The sequence below is a fragment of the Gadus chalcogrammus genome, chromosome 9, assembly GCF_026213295.1.
Source record: "Gadus chalcogrammus isolate NIFS_2021 chromosome 9, NIFS_Gcha_1.0, whole genome shotgun sequence".
Classification (NCBI taxonomy): domain Eukaryota; kingdom Metazoa; phylum Chordata; class Actinopteri; order Gadiformes; family Gadidae; genus Gadus; species Gadus chalcogrammus.
The window spans coordinates 14582640-14605517 of NC_079420.1; the positions used below are offsets into that span (position 1 = coordinate 14582640).

General features: G+C 44.4%; 1 protein-coding gene across 1 annotated transcript in view; it reads right to left on the bottom strand.

Moving 5' to 3' along the window:
* The window catches only part of btbd11b (BTB (POZ) domain containing 11b), a 51784-nt gene that overhangs the window by 22156 nt on the left and 6750 nt on the right, over nt 1-22878 (bottom strand). The window contains exon 2 of the mRNA XM_056599157.1: nt 1218-1370. Within this exon, the coding sequence (XP_056455132.1) occupies nt 1218-1370 (153 nt within the window). The remainder of the gene's footprint in view (nt 1-1217; nt 1371-22878) is intronic.

The following is a 22878-nucleotide window of genomic DNA, read 5'->3' on the forward strand; positions in this document are numbered from 1 at the left end:
AAAAACAAATAGCTCAAATATATACAGCATTTAGGTAAATGTGCCTTCAAACATGCTAATATTGCCATTTTTGTGGATACAAATTACACAAAACAAAAATGGAAAAACAAGTAACAAACCTCGTAGAAATTCTATTTTAAAATGCCATTGTTTCAGGCTGTATCTAGGATGCAAATTTCATTCAGCCGATGCCAAGAATGCCATTTCAGGCCACTACACTTTATTATAATGATTTAAAATGATGCTTTTCCTGTGGTCCCCTCTCATGTCATGGCAGTAGAGAGTGTAGTGGTTCCAAGTAGAAAATGATCTTTAAATGATTAAATTGCCGAGATGGTGGTGTAAACGACCAACGATGTGGGGTGATAACATTGGAGCGGGGCTGTGGTTCTGGCATCGTCCACTCGCCTCCCCGTGGTCTGCGGTGCTATTTGCAGAGTCAACAGAATGGACGCCGGCTTGACCTCCACAGCACAACACACACAGATATATAAATAGCCACCTTCTTCCTATCACTCCGCTCCTCCATCCATATTCATGATATTGTTTCAGCAATGTTGGTTCCGATGATGAATATTTACAGTAGAGAAAATGAAGGATATTTTTTTAACACATGGTCGATGCCGTCACAGCGATGGCACTTGGACCGTGTTTGTTACATAAGATGAAATGCTCATTAAGTCGCCTGCATTCTGAGAGTCACGTCGATGCACGCGTGTGTTGAAAAAAAGCCTACTGTGGACTCTTCAGCCTGTTTAAATGTCATGCTAGTGGTTTTTGGGGTTGTTTTTCTGAGTCAGCTGAATTGAGCTGCGGAATAGCACGCAACAAAACCCAGAGACAAATCGTTTTGTCGCATCAAATGAGTTTGGTCCTCTCTTTGCTCTGGTTACTGCACCATAGCGAAACAACGCAACCCTGTGTGTAAGTTGGTGTGTAAGAACACGACACAAACTACTGCTGATGTTCCATATATTCCTGAACGCACCGGGTACACATTTGAAAATATTGGATTTGTGTTGTTTATGTACAGTAAACATTTAGTTAGCAAAATATTTGTAATATTTGTAAAATCGACACACAAGAACACACATAGACACACACAAACACACACGCAGACACATACAGCCACACATGTACACACACAAACACACAAACACACACACACACACTCACACACATATACACACACACTCGCGCACACACAGAGGACTCACTGAGTTCTGAAATGCTGCCCACTCGTGTGGCCAGCAGGCACTGCTCAATGGAGCGCAGCTCAGACTGACTGTAGGCCCGTCCCTCCGCACTCTTGCCGGCTCTCTGCTGCTGGTCCTGGTGAAGGGTCAAGCTCTCTGGTAAGCTGAGCACACCTACACACACACACACACACACACACACACACACACACACACACACACACACACACACACACACACACACACACACACACACACACACACACACACACACACACACACACACACACAGATGGAGAGAGAAAGAGAGAGAGAGAGAGAGAGGTTAAAGCTCAGCTTTCATCGTTTTTTAATTGTATCTTTTCTTCGGGGAACTGTGTGATGAGCGTTTGTTCCCGGTTGAAAGGACATTGACAGAGGAACGCGCCAGTCCCAGATGGGGGGGAGGGGGGGACGGGGGGGGACGGGGGGGGACGGGGGAACCCGCGGAGAGCCGACAAGCGAGACCTGAATAGCTCCAAACTGTACCTCTGTTGCAATCACGCATCCCCGAGCGCCTCACCACTGTCTCCAAGGACAAAGGGAAACGTTGACTCGAATCCAAACTTTAATGGCCCGAGGCGCGACTCCCCACATCACAAAAGGAAAAGGAAAAAGTGTTTGGGCCCCGTGCCCGAAAAGTGGAGCAGAGGACACACTCGGAGCCCGAGGTGCAGTATTTCACTCAAGACTCTCACTCAAGACTCGTTGTTTGATTACACCCACCACAATGCGCGCCACTGGATGATCACTGGTTTCCATTTCGCTAATTGTTTCCCAGAAAGTAGATATGGGTAAGGAGAGTTCTTTTTAATTATTCTTATTTCATTTCTGTGGCAGCGGTGGAACTCACTGGCTCTGTATTTGACAGGCCGCGTCAGGCCTCCTACCTGCTTCTGCTGACGGATGCCTGAGCTCACCCTCGCTGTGTGCCATGGCCCACTTAGCGCCTTGTGGTTTGTCCAATGATGAAATATTGAAATCAAGTCCCCAATTCCCTGAAAATAGGCCTTGATAAAACCACACCATCAATCCCGTTCATTACTGTTCATATCGAAAATATGTAACGAATGTAGTCTTACATCTCGTTCGGTACCAAAAAATAACCCTACCTGACTCCTGTGAAGTTTTCGTTTTTGGAGTTTTGTTTTTATACTTTTCTTTGTGATTTAACAGGAAAAAGCCATGGGGAAAGAGCTCTTTATTGCTTCGCCAGCTCTCTGTGTGCTCTCTCTGTGCAGATCAAGTGTGCCGTGCTTCAGGAAATCCACATTAAAGCCTCCAAAAACAGCAAGAACGCCACCCTGCCACTGCTCCCCTCCAGACTTGGATTTTAACTTTCCTGCTCCACAATCATACTTCTGGTTGAACGGCAGATTCAGTTTCTCACTAAGAGGGCCTTGAAGAGGGCCACCATTTTCATAAATTGAGTCAGCAGCGTCAAATGACTGGACTCACTTGATAAACACTGAACCTTAAGCCAAAGCTAGATTATTTGACATTTCTTCTTTTGGCTTCGGAACGGCCTCCAGCTATTCTGACCCTGTTGTCTATTGTTGATCTATTGTCTGTATGTGTTGAGAGTGTCAGACACATTCAGAGAGAGGTTAGGTGACTGCGAAGGGAGGTCGGCTGGGAGGGTTGTTTGCCATCTCTTCTCGCCATCTTTTATCTCAACATCACTTGGCTTTCCTTCAGTCAAATCGCTCAATAAGAAGACTTTAAGGAGGTCGATGGAAGCTGTTGCCCAGATGGTCCGAGGTTGACACTCAGGGTCATTCTGAAGGGCATTGCAGAGTGATTCAACCGTCTTGTTTAAAGACTACAATTTGAAATGACTTAATAACAAAGTCAAAGCCAATCTCTGCATGAAGTATAAGTCTCATTTTCCCACTGACGCTACATTTCTTATCCACTCTAGTAAAGCCTGCACACTGCCAGCATCGTTTACGGCTCACTTCACTCATTAATAGAAGGCAGGAGTCTGGACTAGGTCCCATGAGGAGCAATAATTAAAAAATGACCCGGCAGAAATATGGTATGCTTAAACAACGTGCGGCTGACATTATCCTCCCCGACTCCTTGGCCTTTAATGTGAGAGCAAAACACTAAAAGCCGGTCCGGCTGACAGTGAATGCTCCGTGCTCTTAGGCTAGGCGGCGATGGCAAGGTGACTCACCCACGTTACTGCAGCCTAATGCAGGGCACTGCGTAGCCTCAGGCCGGGGATGAGGGAGCGCGTGTGCACGCTAGCCAGCTAGCGACGGGAGACCAGCTCTCTGTGTTTTTAGGGCTGAGAGGGCTTGCCTGCATTTCTCCCTCTCTGAATCCAGGCCATGCGTTTGTGCTTAGCTATTTATTTGATTGGGGTTCATCTTTGGTGTTGTTATTTTCTTTAGTTTGTCTTTGCAATGGGATGGAGGCTGATGAATATTGATTGGAGTTGGCTTGGTGAGGATATCACTCGGCTGGTGCAGCTTGATTCTTTTAACCGCTGAATGTACTTCTTTCGGAATATATTCGACCCGTCCTGAAAATAAAAGAAGTCAGGGTAGCTCCCCTCCCCCAGCCGCTGTAAATGGACCAGCCCTGTCTGACATGTGGTAGAGAGGGAGAAAACCAGACAGAGAGTGAGAGCGAGAGAGCGAGAGAGCGATGGAGCAAGTGAGCGAGAGAGAGAGAGAAAGAGAGAGAAAGAGAGAGAGAGAGGGCAAGAGCTATAGAGAGAAGGGGGAGGGGGGAGGAAAGTCAGTTGCTCCGGGCATACCAGCATTACTGGAGAAGAAGTAATGGGTACAGGAGTTCCCATTAAGTTGTCATTGTGCAGCAAATTCATCACAGTCAAAAAGGGGAATGCTCCGTGATGGGCGGTCGTAGTTACGGTTACTAGGACATGACAGCCCCGAGTTCTTCAGTGTACACTCTGGCACTGAGTCAAGAAACACTGCGTCAGTTCAAGGCTGTTTGATTGAAGTGTTTTGGAGTGTATTTTTCTACTTCCTGCCCTCTGCATCATGGTTGCAAAGGAAGTTGTTTATGGGAGCCAATCTGACGTATCCCAGGGTTAACTTGTGCACCAGCTCTGACCTCTATGTGGCTGCAACCCAGCACTTAAATCTATTTTGGAGAACTCCTCTTCCCAAGAAACCCCTGCAACTCAGCAGCACCACTGTAGCACTACGGGTTAAACACAGAGTTAGAGCAAAACAGCCAACAGACTGCGGCTAATTGCAACTTTTCAGAGCGTGCGTAGTTACTGGCCTACACACACGGCACGTCAGGGGGTCTGACCAACACACAACACAGAAGTAGTAGTAGCAGCAGAGGTAGCAGCTTAGACTTCCCAACCCCCCCAAGAGGTTTCAATTAAAGAGTGAGGTGAGGTGAGGGAGGGAGAGGGAGAGATCGAGAAAGAAAATGAGGGGGAGAGCGAAAGAAAAAGGGGTAGAGAGAAAATCACCGGACAGCTTAGTAGAGAGAGAAACGGCGGGACAGAAACCGGGAGTGTTGAGAGACTGACTAGAAGATACCGAGGGATAGATCCTCACTGTTATATTGTAGACTGTAAAAAATGAATGGATGCAGCGTCCGTGACGTCGCCTATAGGCTCACCACCGCCGTGAGGGTGTCGAATTGCCCTAAATGGATTTGTCTATTCTTTCAACCAGCAACGTGCACAACCATATGTTTGAATTGACGCCTCGCTGCAGCCTTTGGCCAAATGGCATTAATATTAAATCCTTAATAGCTTTTACATTTTAAATAACTAGCTGTCAAACAAGACAAATGACTAATTATTAACTAATTAACTAGCCACCAAGATCCTAACGGAATGAAGAAAAAATGTATTGGTTTTGTGTTACGAGAACGAAATTACACTTCTTCCAGTTGACTTAGAATGATGCTGGTTAGCTCTGTGTCCACCTAAAGGCCGATAGAGGCAGTCATGGCCGCGGCTTGGTCTCAGAGTGAAAGTGGTCTGGGTTCTCCCAGCTCACCACAGTGTGGCTGTGAAGGGTTAACCATAGTCCTCTACTGTACACGGGCCACAGCACTGCTGCCTCACTCTGGGCTCTGGCACCGCTCTGCCAGGCCAGATGGCTACCATATGTATACCGAACAGAGAGAGAGAGAGAGAGAGAGAGAGAGAGAGAGAGAGAGAGAGAGAGAGAGAGAGAGAGAGAGAGAGAGAGGAGACCACCTTCAGTAGGGGTGTGTGTGTTGGGAGGGGGGAGGAAGAAATAAAAAAGAAAAAAAGGAAGCAAGAGATGGAGCAAATTAAAAGTTATTTTGAATTCCTATGCAGCTATGAAAAAAAAAGGATCCTTTCGTTGGGATGATCCCATCTTGAGTGGTAGAAAAATAAACCACATGGCGGTCTACGGTGGGGCCGCACGGTATACTGGTCTGGATAAACAACCACAAAACCACACACCACACGTTTGTGGTTTTCAATGGATGAGTGGGCCTACAGTGCGTGCCACCAGGACATGCTGGAGAAGGTGTACTACAACCCCCCCCCCCCCCCCTAACAAGCCGGGGAATATCCCCGCAGGAGGGTGTGTGTGAGGCACACGCATGAGCGCACAGGCTCGTCTGCCTTCATTAGGGAGCTGGTTAATGGAGGCGTATCAAGGCTGGATCCACTGTGTGCACACCGGGGGCTGGCAGGCTGCACGTGCGGGTTAGCATGTGTGTGAAACTGTAAATACACATATATTGGTTGTGTGGCGATATGAGGAATTCAAAATATACACACATCTAAAGCACGGTGTCTCACACATGCATGCTCAGGCAAACGTGCAGAAAATATGTGTTAGGGTTGGTTGTGAGATTAATTAGGACGGACCTGGGAACAGGGCTATGGTGTCAGTGGGAAACATATCCTGCGAGAAGTGGTTGAATCTAAACTGAATCTCAACTCAATATCCGGCCCACCGGTGAAAGGCTGATCGTTTTTGACATTGTTGTAGCCGTCCTCTCCTTGGCCTGGTTGTCATGGCTAATCTCCCAAACAAGAAGGGTGCATCTAGTGTCAACAACAGCTCTTGTGTCTGTCTGTCCTATTTACAACGCGCCCGCCCGTCCAGCATCTCCAGTTATCTGATCGATGTCGTAAAGTCATCCCTTGAACAGTTAAGGACAATATCCAAGAAATGTTATCTCGTGAACTATCCATACGAAAGAGAAAATCAATAATTAATCCTACATATCTCATTCCAATGTGCTGTTGCATCGACGGTACGTGAGGTAACGTGAGCTGAGAGGTTGGTGGGAGGAGCCAGGTAACAGAGGAGAGACTGTGCGAGTGTGACAGGGACTATAAAGGCATCAGCCAGTGTGTATTTGTGAGCCAACCCACTGCTGCTCAGCAACTGGAGGTCAAGATGATGTCATTCAAAAGACACTTATGGTTGACAGAGAGAGAGACAGGCCTGTCAATCAACCCAATGAATATGGCCACAGGGGAGCCTTACAATAATACAATTGATAGAAAATGCACAGCAGACTACGTACAAACACACACACACACACACACACACACACACACACACACACACACACACACACACACACACACACACACACACACACACACACACACACACACACACACACACACACACACACACACACACACACTCACTCATCCACTGGGACGGCTGAATTGCACAATATACTCCAATCAGAAAGAAACCCAAATGCTTAAGTTGCTACGTGTTTCACAAGCTTTAAGCTCTCTAGCGCCAATTTCACTTTGTATTTCTTCAGCTTTCATCTCATTTCGTCTGTCGAGGGCTGAAACTCTAAAATATCCTGAAATCACATTCTACCCCCCACCCACCCCCACCCACCCCCAACCAGGATGCTTTCCAGACAATACATGCAATCAGTAGCAGATCTGAAGCCACTGAGCCGTAATGGCACCACACACACACACACACGCACACGCACACAAACACACACACACACACACACACACACACACACACACACACACACACACACACACACACACACACACACACACACATAAATACACTCAAACACAAACACACACACATACACACACGCACTTCAGAGAGCGGGGAAAAAAACATGGTGCTTCACTGTACATTTTCAAACAAGATGGTCTGAGCAGGAATGCCGTGGGAACGTGCTTCAGGACTGGAGTGTTTAGGTCAATTGACACACACACACACACACACACACACACACACACACACACACACACACACACACACACACACACACACACACACACACACACACACACACACACACACACACACACACACACACACATATTGACACAAACATATCCACTCATCATCACACTCTGATGCCTGAAGTGTCATCAGGTGCCACCACGGTGTTGACGTAATTGCTTATTCAAACATGAGGAGGCAAGAGTAATTAAGAAATTGTTTAGTGGGCCAATCAGAATAAATAACTTTGTGAGTGTACAAAAGGTTTGGTAACACCAATTAAATGGCCATGGATGACAATCATATGAAGGTGACACAAAATACTGCTGCTACTACCTAACTACTTTTTTTGTGGATCACTGATCCCACTTATCTCAGATCCAGCACTAGTACGACTATATTACAGCAGAACTTCTGCAGGGGAGAGATATTCTACGGAACATATCTCATTCTCTTTCAGAAGGGGCTTTTTAATAGTGTATTTCTACAGTGGGCAGTCTACACGGTGTTGTTGACACCTTTAAAGACACCTTTTTTTTTTACAATTTACTACTGCTGGCCATGGCTGTGTTCTCCAATTACTCATCTACAGATGACCCCCCTCCAGCAACACGATTGGTCGAAAAACAAATAAGAAGCCAAAGATGGTGGAACCCTGTCTTATTTGTGAGACTACTGGCAATTGTGAGTGACAATGCTAATATCAAATGATCTTTTAATGTCAAAAGTAGCCAGCCCCCGGTGTGCACACAGTGGCTCCAGCCTTGATACGCCTCCATGTATATAAACACACACACACACACAAGAATATATATATGCACTCACAGCATTGTTTGGATAGCAGCGTCCACAAATAGGTATATATATAAATATATTTTTATATTTATTATTTATAATTATGGATAAATGGCACACATGTTTCCATTCCCCCCTCAGATCACTTCCTGTTAGTAAACTAACAGGAAGTGATCTGTAAGAGTTGCCGGTGTTCCAGCAGAGATCACACCATTTGACCCCCCCGCACCACGCAAGCCCCCGCCATCAAAGTGTCATGCAAAGACCACTCCCCCGGAACATGCCCCCCCCTAACCCCCCCACCCCCCCTGCTATTACAATGGTTGAACTTCTGCATTACCACTCATCTTCCTGGTGACGCTCTGCACACTGTCAGGACTTTGATGTTCACCATTCCTAGATGTGAACAAAAGTCTGTGTTTGATATTGGTGGTGGTGGTGGAAATAGTGATGGTGGTGATATCAATAGTGCTATTGTGGTGGTGGTGGTGGTGGTGGTGGTGGTGGTGGTGGTGGTGGTGGTGGTGGTGGTGGTGGTGGAGCCGGGCATGGCAGTGGGGATCAGTGAGGGAATGAAAGTGTTTATGTAATATGAGTGACAGCTGTTTTTCACACATAAGAAAGAGAAGGGAAATTAACATCTACCCACTGATGTTATAATGGATTCACAAGGCTACAGCTTAGAACTGTGGGAAAACAGCAAACACTTTTCTTTCCTTCCAGAGTATCAATTCATCGTCCCTCTTTGTCGCACGGTGCCAAGAGAAGGAGCAGAAACGATTGCTTGCCATTAGGTTACATTAGACTGTTAATTGTTTAACTCAACTAGGGTGATTTATCATCCAGGCCTCACTGTTTAGCGTCGCATCAGAGCCAGGGGGGCAGTCAGTCTTCTCGCCCCCCCCCCCCCCCCCCCCCAGGAGATGACCCTCGCCGGCTCAGTGAGCAGATATCCCTGTCATGTGAGGATAATGTGGATAGAGTTGCCGCCGTTTCAGAGTATTTCCAAATCCCTGGCCACATCTTGGATCCCTCGTTTCCATTCGCAGAATGTTAAAAAGGAGCCGATAACAATGCTTGTCTTTGTTCGCCCTCTCTCTCGCTGAGTGTACCCGCACGCCAACGTGCCGGTACACTCAGCCAGGCAGCGTCAGCCAGGCTCTAATGGCGTAATTTGAAGAAGAAAAAGGCGAATTCCTTCACGCAGTCAAGCTGGACACAATCAATCAAAATGGCGTGTATATACAGTGTACCCGGACGCAGGATTGTTTTTCTTATATATAGTTTCAGGTAACAGAGCATCCTTGACCCAGCAGGAAAACCCAGAGCCAAGGCAAACAGTAGAGGAGTAGTGTTTGGAGTGTGTGCCCCCAGCGCTAACAGACTGGTCCCAGATGCAGGGAGCAGGTAGCCAGCTCTCCCTCTCTCTCGGTGTCCCTCCAGATGTGTTCCCATCCCCTCTCGCCCCGGCTCAACAGCTCTGCTGATGGGAATACAGGAAGCTGGCAGTAAGGTAGAGCCACACAAACACACACACACATGCTTGCAAGCACATGCACATGCACACACAGACACACACAAACACACGCCTGCATGCACATGCACACTCACACACACACTTCTGCTTGCACATTCGCTTAAAAAAAACATGCACGCACGCACACACACACACACACATGAATGCACACGGAAACTCTCTCTCTCACATTTATTAATACTTAATTGTGCAGAGATCTTATACCCTATGTACATGAACAGAAAAATAAATTGTTCAATTTGACAGGCGCAGTGTAAAAATACAGTCCTGATCGGGGCCGGGTGAGAAGTTTATAGCAGCAGAGAAGACAGTGAAGTCTTTAACAGACAGACCTCCTCTGATACACTCGGAGCGTGCATGTTAAGCCTCCGAGTGACACAGCACAACTCAGCATCAGAATATAGCAAGAGTCGCCCTTTAATATTTATACCTTGGTGCAATGCTGTAGAGCATGCACTCAATCCGTCTCCAAATATTTTGACATTCCTTCCAGGCACCACGTCTGAGATTTAAAGGGTGAAGTCATCGCCAGTGGTTGGCTTGACTCGGTCCACGTTGCAGATTAAAAGGTTGACTTCAAAGTGGAGCAGACTTTGAATACGGTACGATTTGTAAATGCTAAATGTTCTTATGAGTCATTAATGAACAGCATGTAGGAGATCACATAGATAGAAATGTATGTGTTCATCAGGCAGTGAGAACGCACATTTCGATCAATCCAACTAAAAATGTATCAATCAATTCAATAAACTATTTTCTCAAGCTGTTATTATTCAAAACTGATTAAAGGAAACGATGTGGATTCGCTGACCAAATAGCTTATCTCTATTGAGAGATTATCATTAGCTACAGATCATCATGCACGCAAGCGAAAACAATGTATAAAGGCTTCATTCAATTCATGTTTAAGTAAATCTGGAAAAAAAAGGTTTCTCCAGTGCGTCTCTCATTCATCTGATATTAATCTGACTTTGGATATTTTCCTAAACCACCATTAGTTCCTTACTAAGAAGTTGTTGTCTTGACTCTTTAAAGTATTTACATTTCCCCCCTTGTCTAATACATTTTCACAATGCACACTTTCATGTGTATTATATAATGAGCTGCGTTGGCTGCCAGGGATATAACAGCAAAGCCTTTGAAGGAGTAGTAAAGAGGGTGGGGGGGGGGGGGGGGGGGTCTAAATCGCATGCTGAATCACACTGCTCTCTGCTTTCATTATTATTTTTCATTCCTTTTTACTCCAATTGCTTTTTCAAAGTTGAACCCTCCCGCAAGAGCGATTGACTCCACAGCTCCACGTTAATATCCTCACGATACTTTGAAGCTTTGACGACCACTTGGACCACTGGCGCGTGTTCACGCTCGCCTGAGTGTTTTCTGTGTCCTGTTTATGTGTGAAAAAAGGAATGGTGCTGAGAAGACAAATGCCCCACAGCACACTCTCTATACGCTCCATCTTTAAGCATGCCTGAACAAACAAACGTGCGTGAGATACATCGGCCAAAGAAAAAAAAGCAAAGGGTGGCCTTTTTAATTTCCTTGGATGTGCAATATATATAAATACTTTAAAGCCCCGTCACATCGGATATCTTTAACTTATCTAAAGTCACATGTGACAGGCAGTGGCATTTGGTCTTTTCAGTGCCCTGCACATCATGTCAAATACATGGAGGTATTTGCAGTGACACACGGACATTCCTCTGTGAAGCCACAACTTGTGGCGTATCGCAGTGGGCTTGTGCATTTGTAATACACTAAAAGCACCAGGTAGTTTCATATGTTATTGACTATTCAACAAAAATATCGAGATCTCATGCTCATGATTTGAAGCAAGGCCTTTCAATGTGATCTGCCTAGGCCATGGTATCAAATGGCCCAGCCTTTAGCGACTAACAGGAACTGAACAGACAACCAGACTAAACATTCAATCATATGTTGCAAAACCAAGGCATCTAAAATCAGATTATATGACTGACCAAAAACAAAATAGCCCTGTATGGATTATAAAGACCATATCCCACTGGATCTTCGACGGTGCCTTCAAGTTTTGAAAGGGGGGGGGGGGGGGCACCCACATCTGTCTTTTATTTATGCCTATATGTGCTCCAGAGGAAAATGATGACTATCTGTGTTTCAGAAAGCGAATCCTACCATGACCACTTAGTGACCTCATCACTCACTCTGGCATCCATTTCTCTTCCTTCCAGTATTAAGGCAAACTGACGACCGCAGAGCTGGGCAGGACACGGTGCAGCGGCTAATCCGTGTAACACAACCGAAACCGTCACGCTCCTCGACCACAAAAGGCTTTGTTATGGAAAAATAATATCCGGACTTCATATCGTGCAATGCATCGCAAATGGACGAGGTTCACCTCTGCCATTAAAAGTCTATCAGTACGAAACCTGCAAAATAACAGCAACATAGGTGAATTCATCCAAGGTATATTAAGGACACATTAAAATCCCATCACAAACACCACATTCAGAGGCGTTCTGGGATGCATGTGACCTCAGTGTCAGTGAGGTGTGCACGTGTATTCGTCCATCACTGCATGTCAGAACACATCATTCATATCGCCTACTGTTTGCGTGCCCACTCATAAGCACACAAACCTCCTCTCACGCGTCACGGCAAAGTGCCAATCAAGTCACACTACATTCGCTCTCGCATGCTGCACAAGTTCTCTGACATCCATCTTCGACATGGTCGGAAATAGGGTTAGTATAATTACGCCATTAACTTAATATCCAACTTCCCGGAGGCCGAGTGAGCGTGGCCTGTGTAGAAGGCAAACCAGACGCAACAACAAGCGCTATCAATCAATCTCGCCACTGTGGGCGAGATTGCAGATGTGTTGCTCATGGCTGTTTGCACCGCGCACACCGGAGATGCACCTTTGGATGATGATCCGTCCCACGCTTCCTGAATACGAGACACGAGATCCGTGCGCACGCCCACTGGCACATCAGACAGGCTTTGTGACGGGGGGGGGGGGGGGGGGGGGGTTGATGGGAGTGGGTATCCGTGACCTGTGCTGTGGTGACATTCATTGCTGTGTCTTTGTTTAAGCCTGTGCATGCGTTAAAGCCTGAGAGGCTAAAGAGGGAGCCCCGGGAGGGGGGTGAGGGAGATTTGAACACTCAACAGTCTACATTTGCATCAGCTTAGCGGAGCGGGAGGAGCCTGCGTCCCCCCACCTGTGTCATCAGACAGAGCGGTCCTCGGAATGACAGGTAATCCGACACTACGCCGCTTTTCCCCAGAAGGCAGTGCACCACAGCATGGAGCTGCAGGATAGATCTTGCGTCTCGTGTGTGCGTGTGTGCAAGAGTGTGTGTGTGTGTGTGTGTGTGTGTGTGTGTGTGTGTGTGTGTGTGTGTGTGTGTGTGTGTGTGTGTGTGTGTGTGTGTGTGTGTGTGTGTGTGTGTGTGTGTGTGTGTGTGTGTGGGCTTCCGTGTGTCACGTCAGTGGGTGTGTGTGTGTGTGTGCATGCGTCTGTGAGAGAGTGAATCTCTATCCAACTTCCTTTCATCATCTTGCAGTAGGATCCTGTTGAATTTACAGCTGTGAATAATTCACTTAGGATTAAAAGTTCTCTGTGGACTCAGGAGGCATTAGAATATCCAATACTAGTAACACATGCCATACAATTTTATATATACACAGTATGAAAATGCCGACATAAACCGGCTGAGAGGCCCTTGCTGGAGTGTACATCATTGTTTTTGTGAAAGTGATTATTAAAAGAAAAGTATTATGATTGCATCGCTTCAGTGTATTTTTCCATATTTCGAATTCAGCTGCTGACCTGCTGAATAACCCTAGTTGGTTTAGTTTTTTATGCCGAGTGCAGGAGCTTTAGAAATGAATGCATTATCCTCCCTCCTGACTCCCTTCAGATAGTGAGTCATGCTCACTTCAGAGCAGGTAACTGTGTGTGTGTGTGTGTGTGTGTGTGTGTGTGTGTGTGTGTGTGTGTGTGTGTGTGTGTGTGTGTGTGTGTGTGTGTGTGTGTGTGTGTGTGTGTGTGTGTGTGTGTGTGTGTGTGTGTGTGAGTGTGTGTGGGTGCATGGTATTTATGATGTGTTTCAGGCTTGCTGGTCAAAGCTGTACAGTTGACAGATGTACAATAAAAAAAGGTGGTGGGAGGAGAAACTAGGAGCAGAATCTGAACCAGCGAAAGAATAGAGGAAAAAAGAGAAACGCAATAGACCCATCGACCTATATATAAAGTGATATATCTATATATATTTATCTATATATCTAAATCTATATATCTATCTATATGTTAACACAGCCATTGGATATTCAAAGTGCTCTTCTAAAGTTGAGCAGTGTCGTCTTACTCTCACATGACGTTTAGATCACATCATGGAAATATTAAATCGGGCTGAACTGCAGAATGAGTCTACTGAGCACACTTTGCTTGTGTCCTTTTTTTGGCGGAAAAATGTCTGCCTGCCCTCTGGGCTCTGGGAACAGGAAGGGAACAGCCTGCAGTAGCATGTGAAACACTATCTTTTCCTCAGCAGCTTCATGACAGACTGTATCAGCTACTTTCTTCCCCTGCCATGGAGCTCGGAAATGTGTTCCTGTTATTGACCTCGCTGGTCGTTATTTAGAAACTCACACCAACACAGAGTCTGTCCACTGCGTTAATCTGCCTTTACATTTAAAGAAGAAGAAGAAGAAGAAGAAGAAGAAGAAGAAGAAGAAGAAGAAGAAGAAGAAGAAGAAGAAGAAGAAGAAGAAGAAGAAGAAGAAGAAGAAGAAGAAGAAGAAGAAGAAGAAATTGTTACATGTTGTATATATAGGGCACACAATAGTGCTCTTCGAACAAAGCATGTGGGTGAGCACAGCTTTATTGAGGGTGTGGACCCTGGACAACTCTGCGATGACGTGGATAGCTGGAGGCGGCCGAGCCACTGGCCTGCAGCCCTTCAGCTAAGAGCTCCTGCAGCTCCCCATATTGGATCCTGCTCTGCTGCTAGGCTGCCTCTGAAGGAAGGCCAGCCAGAAGAGCCTGGACTAAAGAGCTAACAGGCTGTTTGGTCCAAGCACTGCCCACCACACACACACACACACACACACACACACACACACACACACACACACACACACACACACACACACACACACACACACACACACACACACACACACACACACACACACACACACACACAGCAGAAGACTGCACTAAGAAAGACACACAGAATTCTCTCTCTCAGTCTCTCTCTCTCCCTCATCATCATCATCATGGCAAGAGTTATCTCATCACTGCCCCTGCTTATTCAAAACAGAGGACTGTGTGGGTGATTCAATGTAACATCGAAATTCACTTTGATTCGGCATGAGTGGACTCCCCACTGCGTTGGACTGCACTCTCTATGCTAACCGTTGCCAATTGCACAGTCAGCAGCAACAACAGAGTCATGAAAAAGCTGCTCTCAGAATGCAAATGCAGGTTAAACAGCAGCCTAAATGATTGTCAATCCCCCTTTGAGGCCATCTCCGCTATGGCCCTCCTGTTTAATTCATGGCATTGCGGCTGCATCCGTCCAGCCCTGCGAAGGGGAGGATATTCGGTGCCTGGTCGCTGCACCTGTTGCAGAGCTTTCAGACTGGGCAGGGCAAAATACAGTTATATTTCAGAATCAGAAAAAATACGAGTAGGTAAATAATTCAGTTCAAAAGGGTAATGTTCAGAGCATCGGCCCCACTTTTGTTGGGGTGTTTGGTTTCTCCTCTCCAGGTGCTGCGAGCCATAACACATCACCCGTCTCATGAATCAGCCATTTAAACGGAAAATGGCTTAAAAGAAAAGCATGGCTTGATGAAAAAGACATGCTTGTTGAAAGAGCAAGTGCAAAGGAGTTGATGGGGGCTTTCATTGATTTGTTATCCTCTACCAACACTAAGCAGCCCCAGCCTGGTCTACATTGAGGCAGAGATGGAATAGACGTGCAAAGTCCTCCATGTGTTCCCATGGCCTTTGAGCAGCAACAGTAACACCAGACCCGACCCATATCAAGCCCATTGTTGGTTGGAGAGACACACGGCAATCACCATGTTTACAATATGAGGCAGACACACACGCACACAAACACTATACTACATCAATAGCGTTGGTCTTGTGGAACATGTGCCCTCTGGCATTACTGTGTTACTGTATTAGCGGTTATATACGTATCGCTGGTCCAACTGCATTAAAAATCAATTTCTCGCATCTCTTTCCCTTCTGACGTCAACTCTCAGTGGATTTCACAGCCAAACGTATGGGTATTTCTATTGATCCACGACCATGAGTCCAGCTGCAAATGCACCTGGCTAACGCCCTCACCGCAGACTGGGCAGGAAAGATGGGATCGTATTAGAGGAACACGATTCGAGAGGAAAGGCTCAATCAAACCCAGTAAAAGAAAAATGTCCTGCATGTATTTCATGACGCTATTATAAACCTGAGTTGAGCCATTTGAGAAGAGTCTCTAAAAGAGGGTTTGTGTGCTAATCAAGGTGACCCTGCATAACCCGCGTGGGTTCCAAGGACAAAGACACACCGGGCTGTTCCGCCGGCAGTCTGCTGCTTGCCTACTCACCGCATAGTGCCATCACCTCCCCCAGACGGGAGCCGAAGACAGCAGGTACAAGAGGAGGGTTAGCCCTGCTGCTCTCAGCATCATAACAAAACAATCTGCGCCCGGCCTCTCCCTGTAAGCAGAGTCTTGCTTACTTCCTTAACTCCACCGCCCTATCTTCAAAGACACTGTTGTGATGCATGATGAATATTCATGACTGCAACACAATCGACAAAAGGGACAGGCACAATGACTGTTTTGACACATCAAAAGTGTCTACATTCATCCCGATTACTTTCTCAGTTAAATGAGATCCAATATAAGTTACATCCGAAAACAGCATAGCCATGGTAACGTATACAACACCAAATCATTATAACTATTGTACAAACCACCACTTTGTGCAAACATTGTGCCTTCTGAGAGTCAAACTACATTTGTATGGAGATGCCGTTATTATGAAATGGTCCAAGACAAAAAGCTTTCCTCAAAACAAATGTATTTGAGACAATATATTTTAATATCACTGTTGCGGTTGGTGCTGTAGTTGTAAAGCACTTCAACCTTCCGATTTGAACGAACAGGGAGGATCACACACTCCATTCATCTCAATTACTCTCCTTCAAATGTGATCATTATTTTTACAACCAAAACGCTAATTAATTAAACTAACATTATGTTCTGGAAGACCAAAAAAACTGTGGTTCGATTGTTCTCGCTCACCTTCCCCATATTGTTTGAGTGGAAAGTCGACTTTATACTCCAATCTCTGGATGTGGTCGACAGACAAGCACAGCCAAGCAAATCTGTATCGCCGCCTTCATTGCTTTAGTCAACAATGAAGTCATTTTAGTCATTGCAATGAGTAGAAATTGTAGAAAAGCGTCAGAAAAACATACTTTTCCTTGGACTGCAGCCATATCTTTCTTAAATGGCAGTATGATGGTTTGGGTCCCTAGATGTGGGAAGTAATACACTTTTTAGATCCATAATTACAGGCTTTGGATTTCCCCATTACCAAATCAAAAACATGTTCAGTGAGCTCGCCCCAACTGCGAGAGGGATTTCTATATGCCTGTGGAAAATCCTCAAAGAAATAGTCCAACAATGCTTGATGGTTTGTAAGGTTTGTTTAAAGGAACTAATCACATGCAGTGTTTTCATGGGCAGCTGTACAGAAATGAAAATCGGAATGTGACGCAGAATAGGAGTTAAGCAGTCAGAAATGTTTACGTCGTCTTAAAAAGTAATCAGTCTAACTCATCGAACCATAACCTATATGCAAAAGTTAATTAGTAAGTTACGTGTCAAAAAATCGTTCACTTACCAATATTCTAATCTGCTATTAAGCACTGGCACTGCAGTCAGTAGCTGTATACTTTTCTAGAGTTAATGTTGGGCTGACATTTAATACAAACTGAGGGATCATGAAGTACCACGCTGCAACCTTTGACTGACCTTCAACTGAAATGATGGCTTCTCTAAATCTCTGTAAAAGGTAGGTCCATATTATGTAAGTCTAAATATCCAAATTGTGTAGCAGTCACCGTCAGGTTTATGCGAAGGTAAATCGAGATAGAGTAAGATATAGTAGGGTAATTTAATTAAAAGGTAAGGTAAATTAATGCATAGCATGTATATTATGGTATGTTTCGATAGTTGTGTGGAAAACAATGATAAAATGACAGACAATTGGAATAAGTGTATTTATTTTTGTTTTTCTGTTTTTGGATAGCTTGGTGTGAACATTGCTACTGTATATAAGATAAACTGCAACACATGCATACACATACACCCTGAGTTCCTACATCAGGGGAATTCTAAATGAATCTGCTCCGAGGCTCACAGTGGAGCTGAATTCCTCCTTAATAAGAATTATTAAAACTGGCTTTTAAGCATATCCTAATGGCTGGTTAATGATGCTGAAACTCCACCGAGCCGGCTGCGGGCAGGGACACAGCGCAGGGGGAAGGGGAGAGCTTAACAATACCCAGCATATTACCCACAATGTCTCAACATCAAGTTAGGAGAAGTTTCCTTTATGTCGGCTAATGCAATACAACCAACTTCCGACTAATGACTTTTTAATGTACTGTGAATGAAGGATAACCCATGAGAAATACACATATATGGATTTGGTGTACCATATGGTTGACATTATGCCTACATGTTGTATAATTGTTCTTGAGGGAACTACCAGTTTTTCTTGTAAGAATATAATGTTAAAACAAAGCATATCCCCCAGAGGGGTGACGCGTAGTACTAGACAGATCGGTTTCCCATTCCTTGATATCTGACATTATTACACGTCATATTGAATGAAGGTTCTCCCGAGGTCAACATTGAGGACGTTAAGACTCAGTTTTTGTCTTGCTTAGATAAATTCTCTGAAAACAAATGAGCACGACTCCTCCTGTCACTGTTGACGGTGTATTTGAGTTTACAGCTATGTAGCAGACCTATTACCCCCATATTTTTGGGTAAAATTGCATAAAGTCGACAGCAGAACCTTCACAATGTCGGATCCCTACTTATTAATTGAGTAATTAAATTTCAACTGACAAACGCAAACTTTGATTAGAAAAGTATAAAGGAAACTGTCTTGTGTTCCAGTAATAATGTGCTTAATCTGTTGAAAATCGAGTGAATATGTGTTTAACAAAGTTAAAGCATCTAAATGTTAAGGCATTCCCCTGTTATTTATTTAACCTCATGCTGTTTTTATTGATGTTATATGATGCCCTTATATGAGGTTATAATATATGTTTCTTCTACTCCATCCCTTAGTTCTTCCATCCCTCAGTTCATACAGTAGGAAAATCAAAGGAGTATTTGAGAGGAATCCTATTCCTTGGTGGGGCATACACGACAACTCTAAAAATATGCTTTTCCTCTCCCTCCGCTGGTGGAGAAAGCCTCCAGCAGAGGTCAATTAGGTATTCAAGCTTCATATCAGGGTGCAATTTGGCCCCGACCTTTCCTCCATGATCGACGAAATCAGTCTAAAAATCAATGCTGGCTTTACATTTTCTGTTCTGGGTAAGTGAGTGGGATAGCCGATGTTGAATAGCCGTCAGTAGGGATTTCGTCATTCCTGAGGCGGGCTGTATTACTTAACAAGCCCTTTAGGCTATGGCTGAGTAGATAGATGGTGTGTGGAGAAGGATTTTTTTTGTGTGGCCGTACCACTGTTATGCTATCCCACGCCATGCAAGGGCGGATCAGCCTTCCATAGCCCAGAGTGTCTCTGTGTCGTTGTTCAAACGAAGGCCGGAAGCAGCAAGGGGCTGACTAGATGCCCAATGCATTGACCACCGTAGTGTCAGGAACAGGAGTGTCAGCATCTTCTGAAACATTAGACAAATGAATAAAATAAACGATGAATAACACTAAATAATAAAAACGAATAATAACTAACAATAAAAAATACAATAATGTCATTCAATGTAATTATTCAATATTCAATCAAAAAAGCACTGTCTTTATATACTTATTCCATAATTTTTCATAACCTTCATGTGCAGCGATGATTCCATATATAAAATTGGCTATTTCATAATAAATAGTGTTTACGTTGTACCCTTGCATCACCATGCAGCATATTAGTTACTCTAAAAACTCTGAAACAAACCAACTATTTCTCTATGCACCGGTGTTTATTACACCCGCTAACTCCTACTCTCTCAAGCAAGTCAGCCTTCATATTTGTGATCTTCCTCTCCCTGGGTGAGTGTCTGAGTAGCTGAGTGTCTGCCAATGCTTCAAGTGGAGGATGGTGCAGTCTGTGGGAGCTTGTGCTTGGAGGGACTGCCCTTCCTATCTCGAGGTTCAAGCAAATATACCAAGCCTTATATTTTGCAACTATCTCTCCCTCTTTCTCTCTCCCCCTCGCTTATTTCTCTCTCTGTCATTTTAATAAACAAACACAAACACACACACACACACACACATAAATAAATGACAAAATACTAAATACATGAATTCAGTTTGTGTATTTCCAATGGGTCTACCACCCAAGATCCTCCTGAGTATTCTACGTATTATATCTAACATATCTCTATATGGCACTGAGACACTTACATAGACTGTTGAAAACAATTTATTGCTGAGTTCATTTTTTGTTTTCCTCGCAAATCAACTGCGTGGGCACGGGCAGAAAATGTGTCGATGCGTGACTGCTGCGGATGACTGCAAATTAAGTTCAAAATACGGTCCAGCAGAGGTCTGAGCAAGGCAGGTATTGCTGAAGACTGTGTTAGGAGGAATACATTGTTAATGTTCAGCAGACATATTCAGGTCATACTGAGTCCAGTGTTATTGGCGGCCCTGTAGCCCAGCTCTGTGTGGGGATTGTTGCACTCTTTGACTGCATCGTTTGTTGGTTCGCTCGTTGTTTACAGACCTACCTCACATAAAAATACGTCCCTCAAACATTCATGGTTGCTATGGAAATTGCAGTTAGAGTAGCACAGTATTACACATTTCTGCCCGTCACCAAGGCGGCTGTATGAATTTGTTAATTAGGTTTAGGCATCAGGAAAGAGTATGTCATCATCACCTTGGTCACAGATGTGTTATGCTACAGCAGGAAGCTGGAGCATTTCACTTGGGAAAAAATAAGGAGTTATTAATTGCAACAGAAAGTATGCAGTAATTATTTTCCCTTTGATGTCGAGGTTAGTTGCGCTTTCTAAGTCATTGTCTTTCGAATCAATATGACGTTGTTGTCATAGTGACATAAATCACAAAACCAACAGAACTGAAGAACGTGGGTCCAGCTGCTCATGCATATTTAGCATTTAGTAGAGATTAATTCGGACATGTATCATAAAGAGGTCCAATACATTTTAGATTTCATCTAGATTTAGTATCTAGAATTTGATTATAAATGGTGGATTAATCTTACAATTGTAGCATGGAAATAGTTAAGCATTTTTGTCTGGTGCTATTGGCTAATTTGGGAAAAGTTATGCAAAGCTTGGACTGAATGTGGCAAAAGTGAAACCCATTTGGAGCAGTGAAAGTTCACAGCTATCAAAACAGTATTGCTCTGAGTGGAACAGCTTGCAGTAGCAGTTTAGGGTGAAGGTAAGATTGTGGATATTTACTCTGCCACCAAATAACCTTCATACTTAATAAGGGCCAGTTCAAACATGGCATAGGCTAGTGATCAAACATATAAACCCTCTCCCAGGGTAATCTGTACCGTGCTGGCAGTTCAGCTGTGGTTTGAGCTGAACTCTACACTATGCTTGCAGTTCAGGACAGATTTCTAGCCGTCTCGTGTATGCAACAACATTTTGTTTTGCTGCTCTGTGTAAAAATTGTGAGTTGTATGCCTGTCAGAGATGCTCAAACACAGTAATTTCATTCTCTTCGGCTCCCAGTCTACGCCAGCCCACACTATGTTCTTATTGATCATTGCGGGGGCAAAGCATTGCGACGTGAATTGAATTCCATGGTGTTCACACAACCTTATCTGCTAAGCTAAAGCTTCCTAGCTTAAACTGTCTACAGAAAAGCTACGCCAAAGCAATAAGAGGATAGAGATAGGGGGACTGATGGTTGAATGAGATCTATCAAAGTTCACGCCCATGTGGTGGTCTGCAGTTCGCCAGGCCCCGTCAGGCTTGATACATCGACGGCTTCTGGGGGGGGCCTTCTATCTTTTGGCTGATAGAGCATTTCGGCCTACCGACAGACATATAGGGCAGGAAAAGGTTAGCTTAGCTTAGCACACAGTCACAATCAAAGTGATGGCAGAATCTAGACTTATTACCTCTGGATAGTACAAATAAAAATAAAGAAAAGTGTAATAATAATAGGGAACAGGGGAGAGAGAGAGAGAGAGAGAGAGAGAGAGAGAGAGAGAGAGAGAGAGAGAGAGAGAGAGAGAGAGAGAGAGTGAGACCAAACATTAATGGAGTCTCATAAACTTGTGAAAAGTGCTGTATGTGCACACATTAAACACCCAGCTTCTAAAGGTAGCCTTGACTTCCCAATGGGAGATTGATGGTTAACCAGGTTTTATTGGAACAGAAACCAGAAACCCTTCATCAACTCTTCAGACATCCACATGTTTCCCATTGAAAGGGTAAGTGAAAATTGTACACATTATTTCAGGAATCTAATTTTTATCAGAACTTTCAGAATCCAGAGAGGCTTTCCATGACATTACTTTTAATGTTGCTACCCAAACTATCCTTTGTCGTGATACTATTTTATATGACAATAGCATTTTGGGCTTCCATAACACTCAAACTAGTTAGAAAGCGGAGAGGCTGTTTAATACGTAGGGAATAATGTACAGCGAGACGGGAACAGCGAGCTATACATTATCTTGCTTATTATATGGCTACTTATTAAAGAAATCAATCATTTGTCAAAAGATAAATATCTTATTGATAAAAAAAAAACACTTCCGCTTAACTAACGTTCCGATAGATTCTACGTTTGGGAATAGCGTCCCGTCAGATCAAGAGGTCGACAAAAAGCTGTTTAATACATCACATAATATA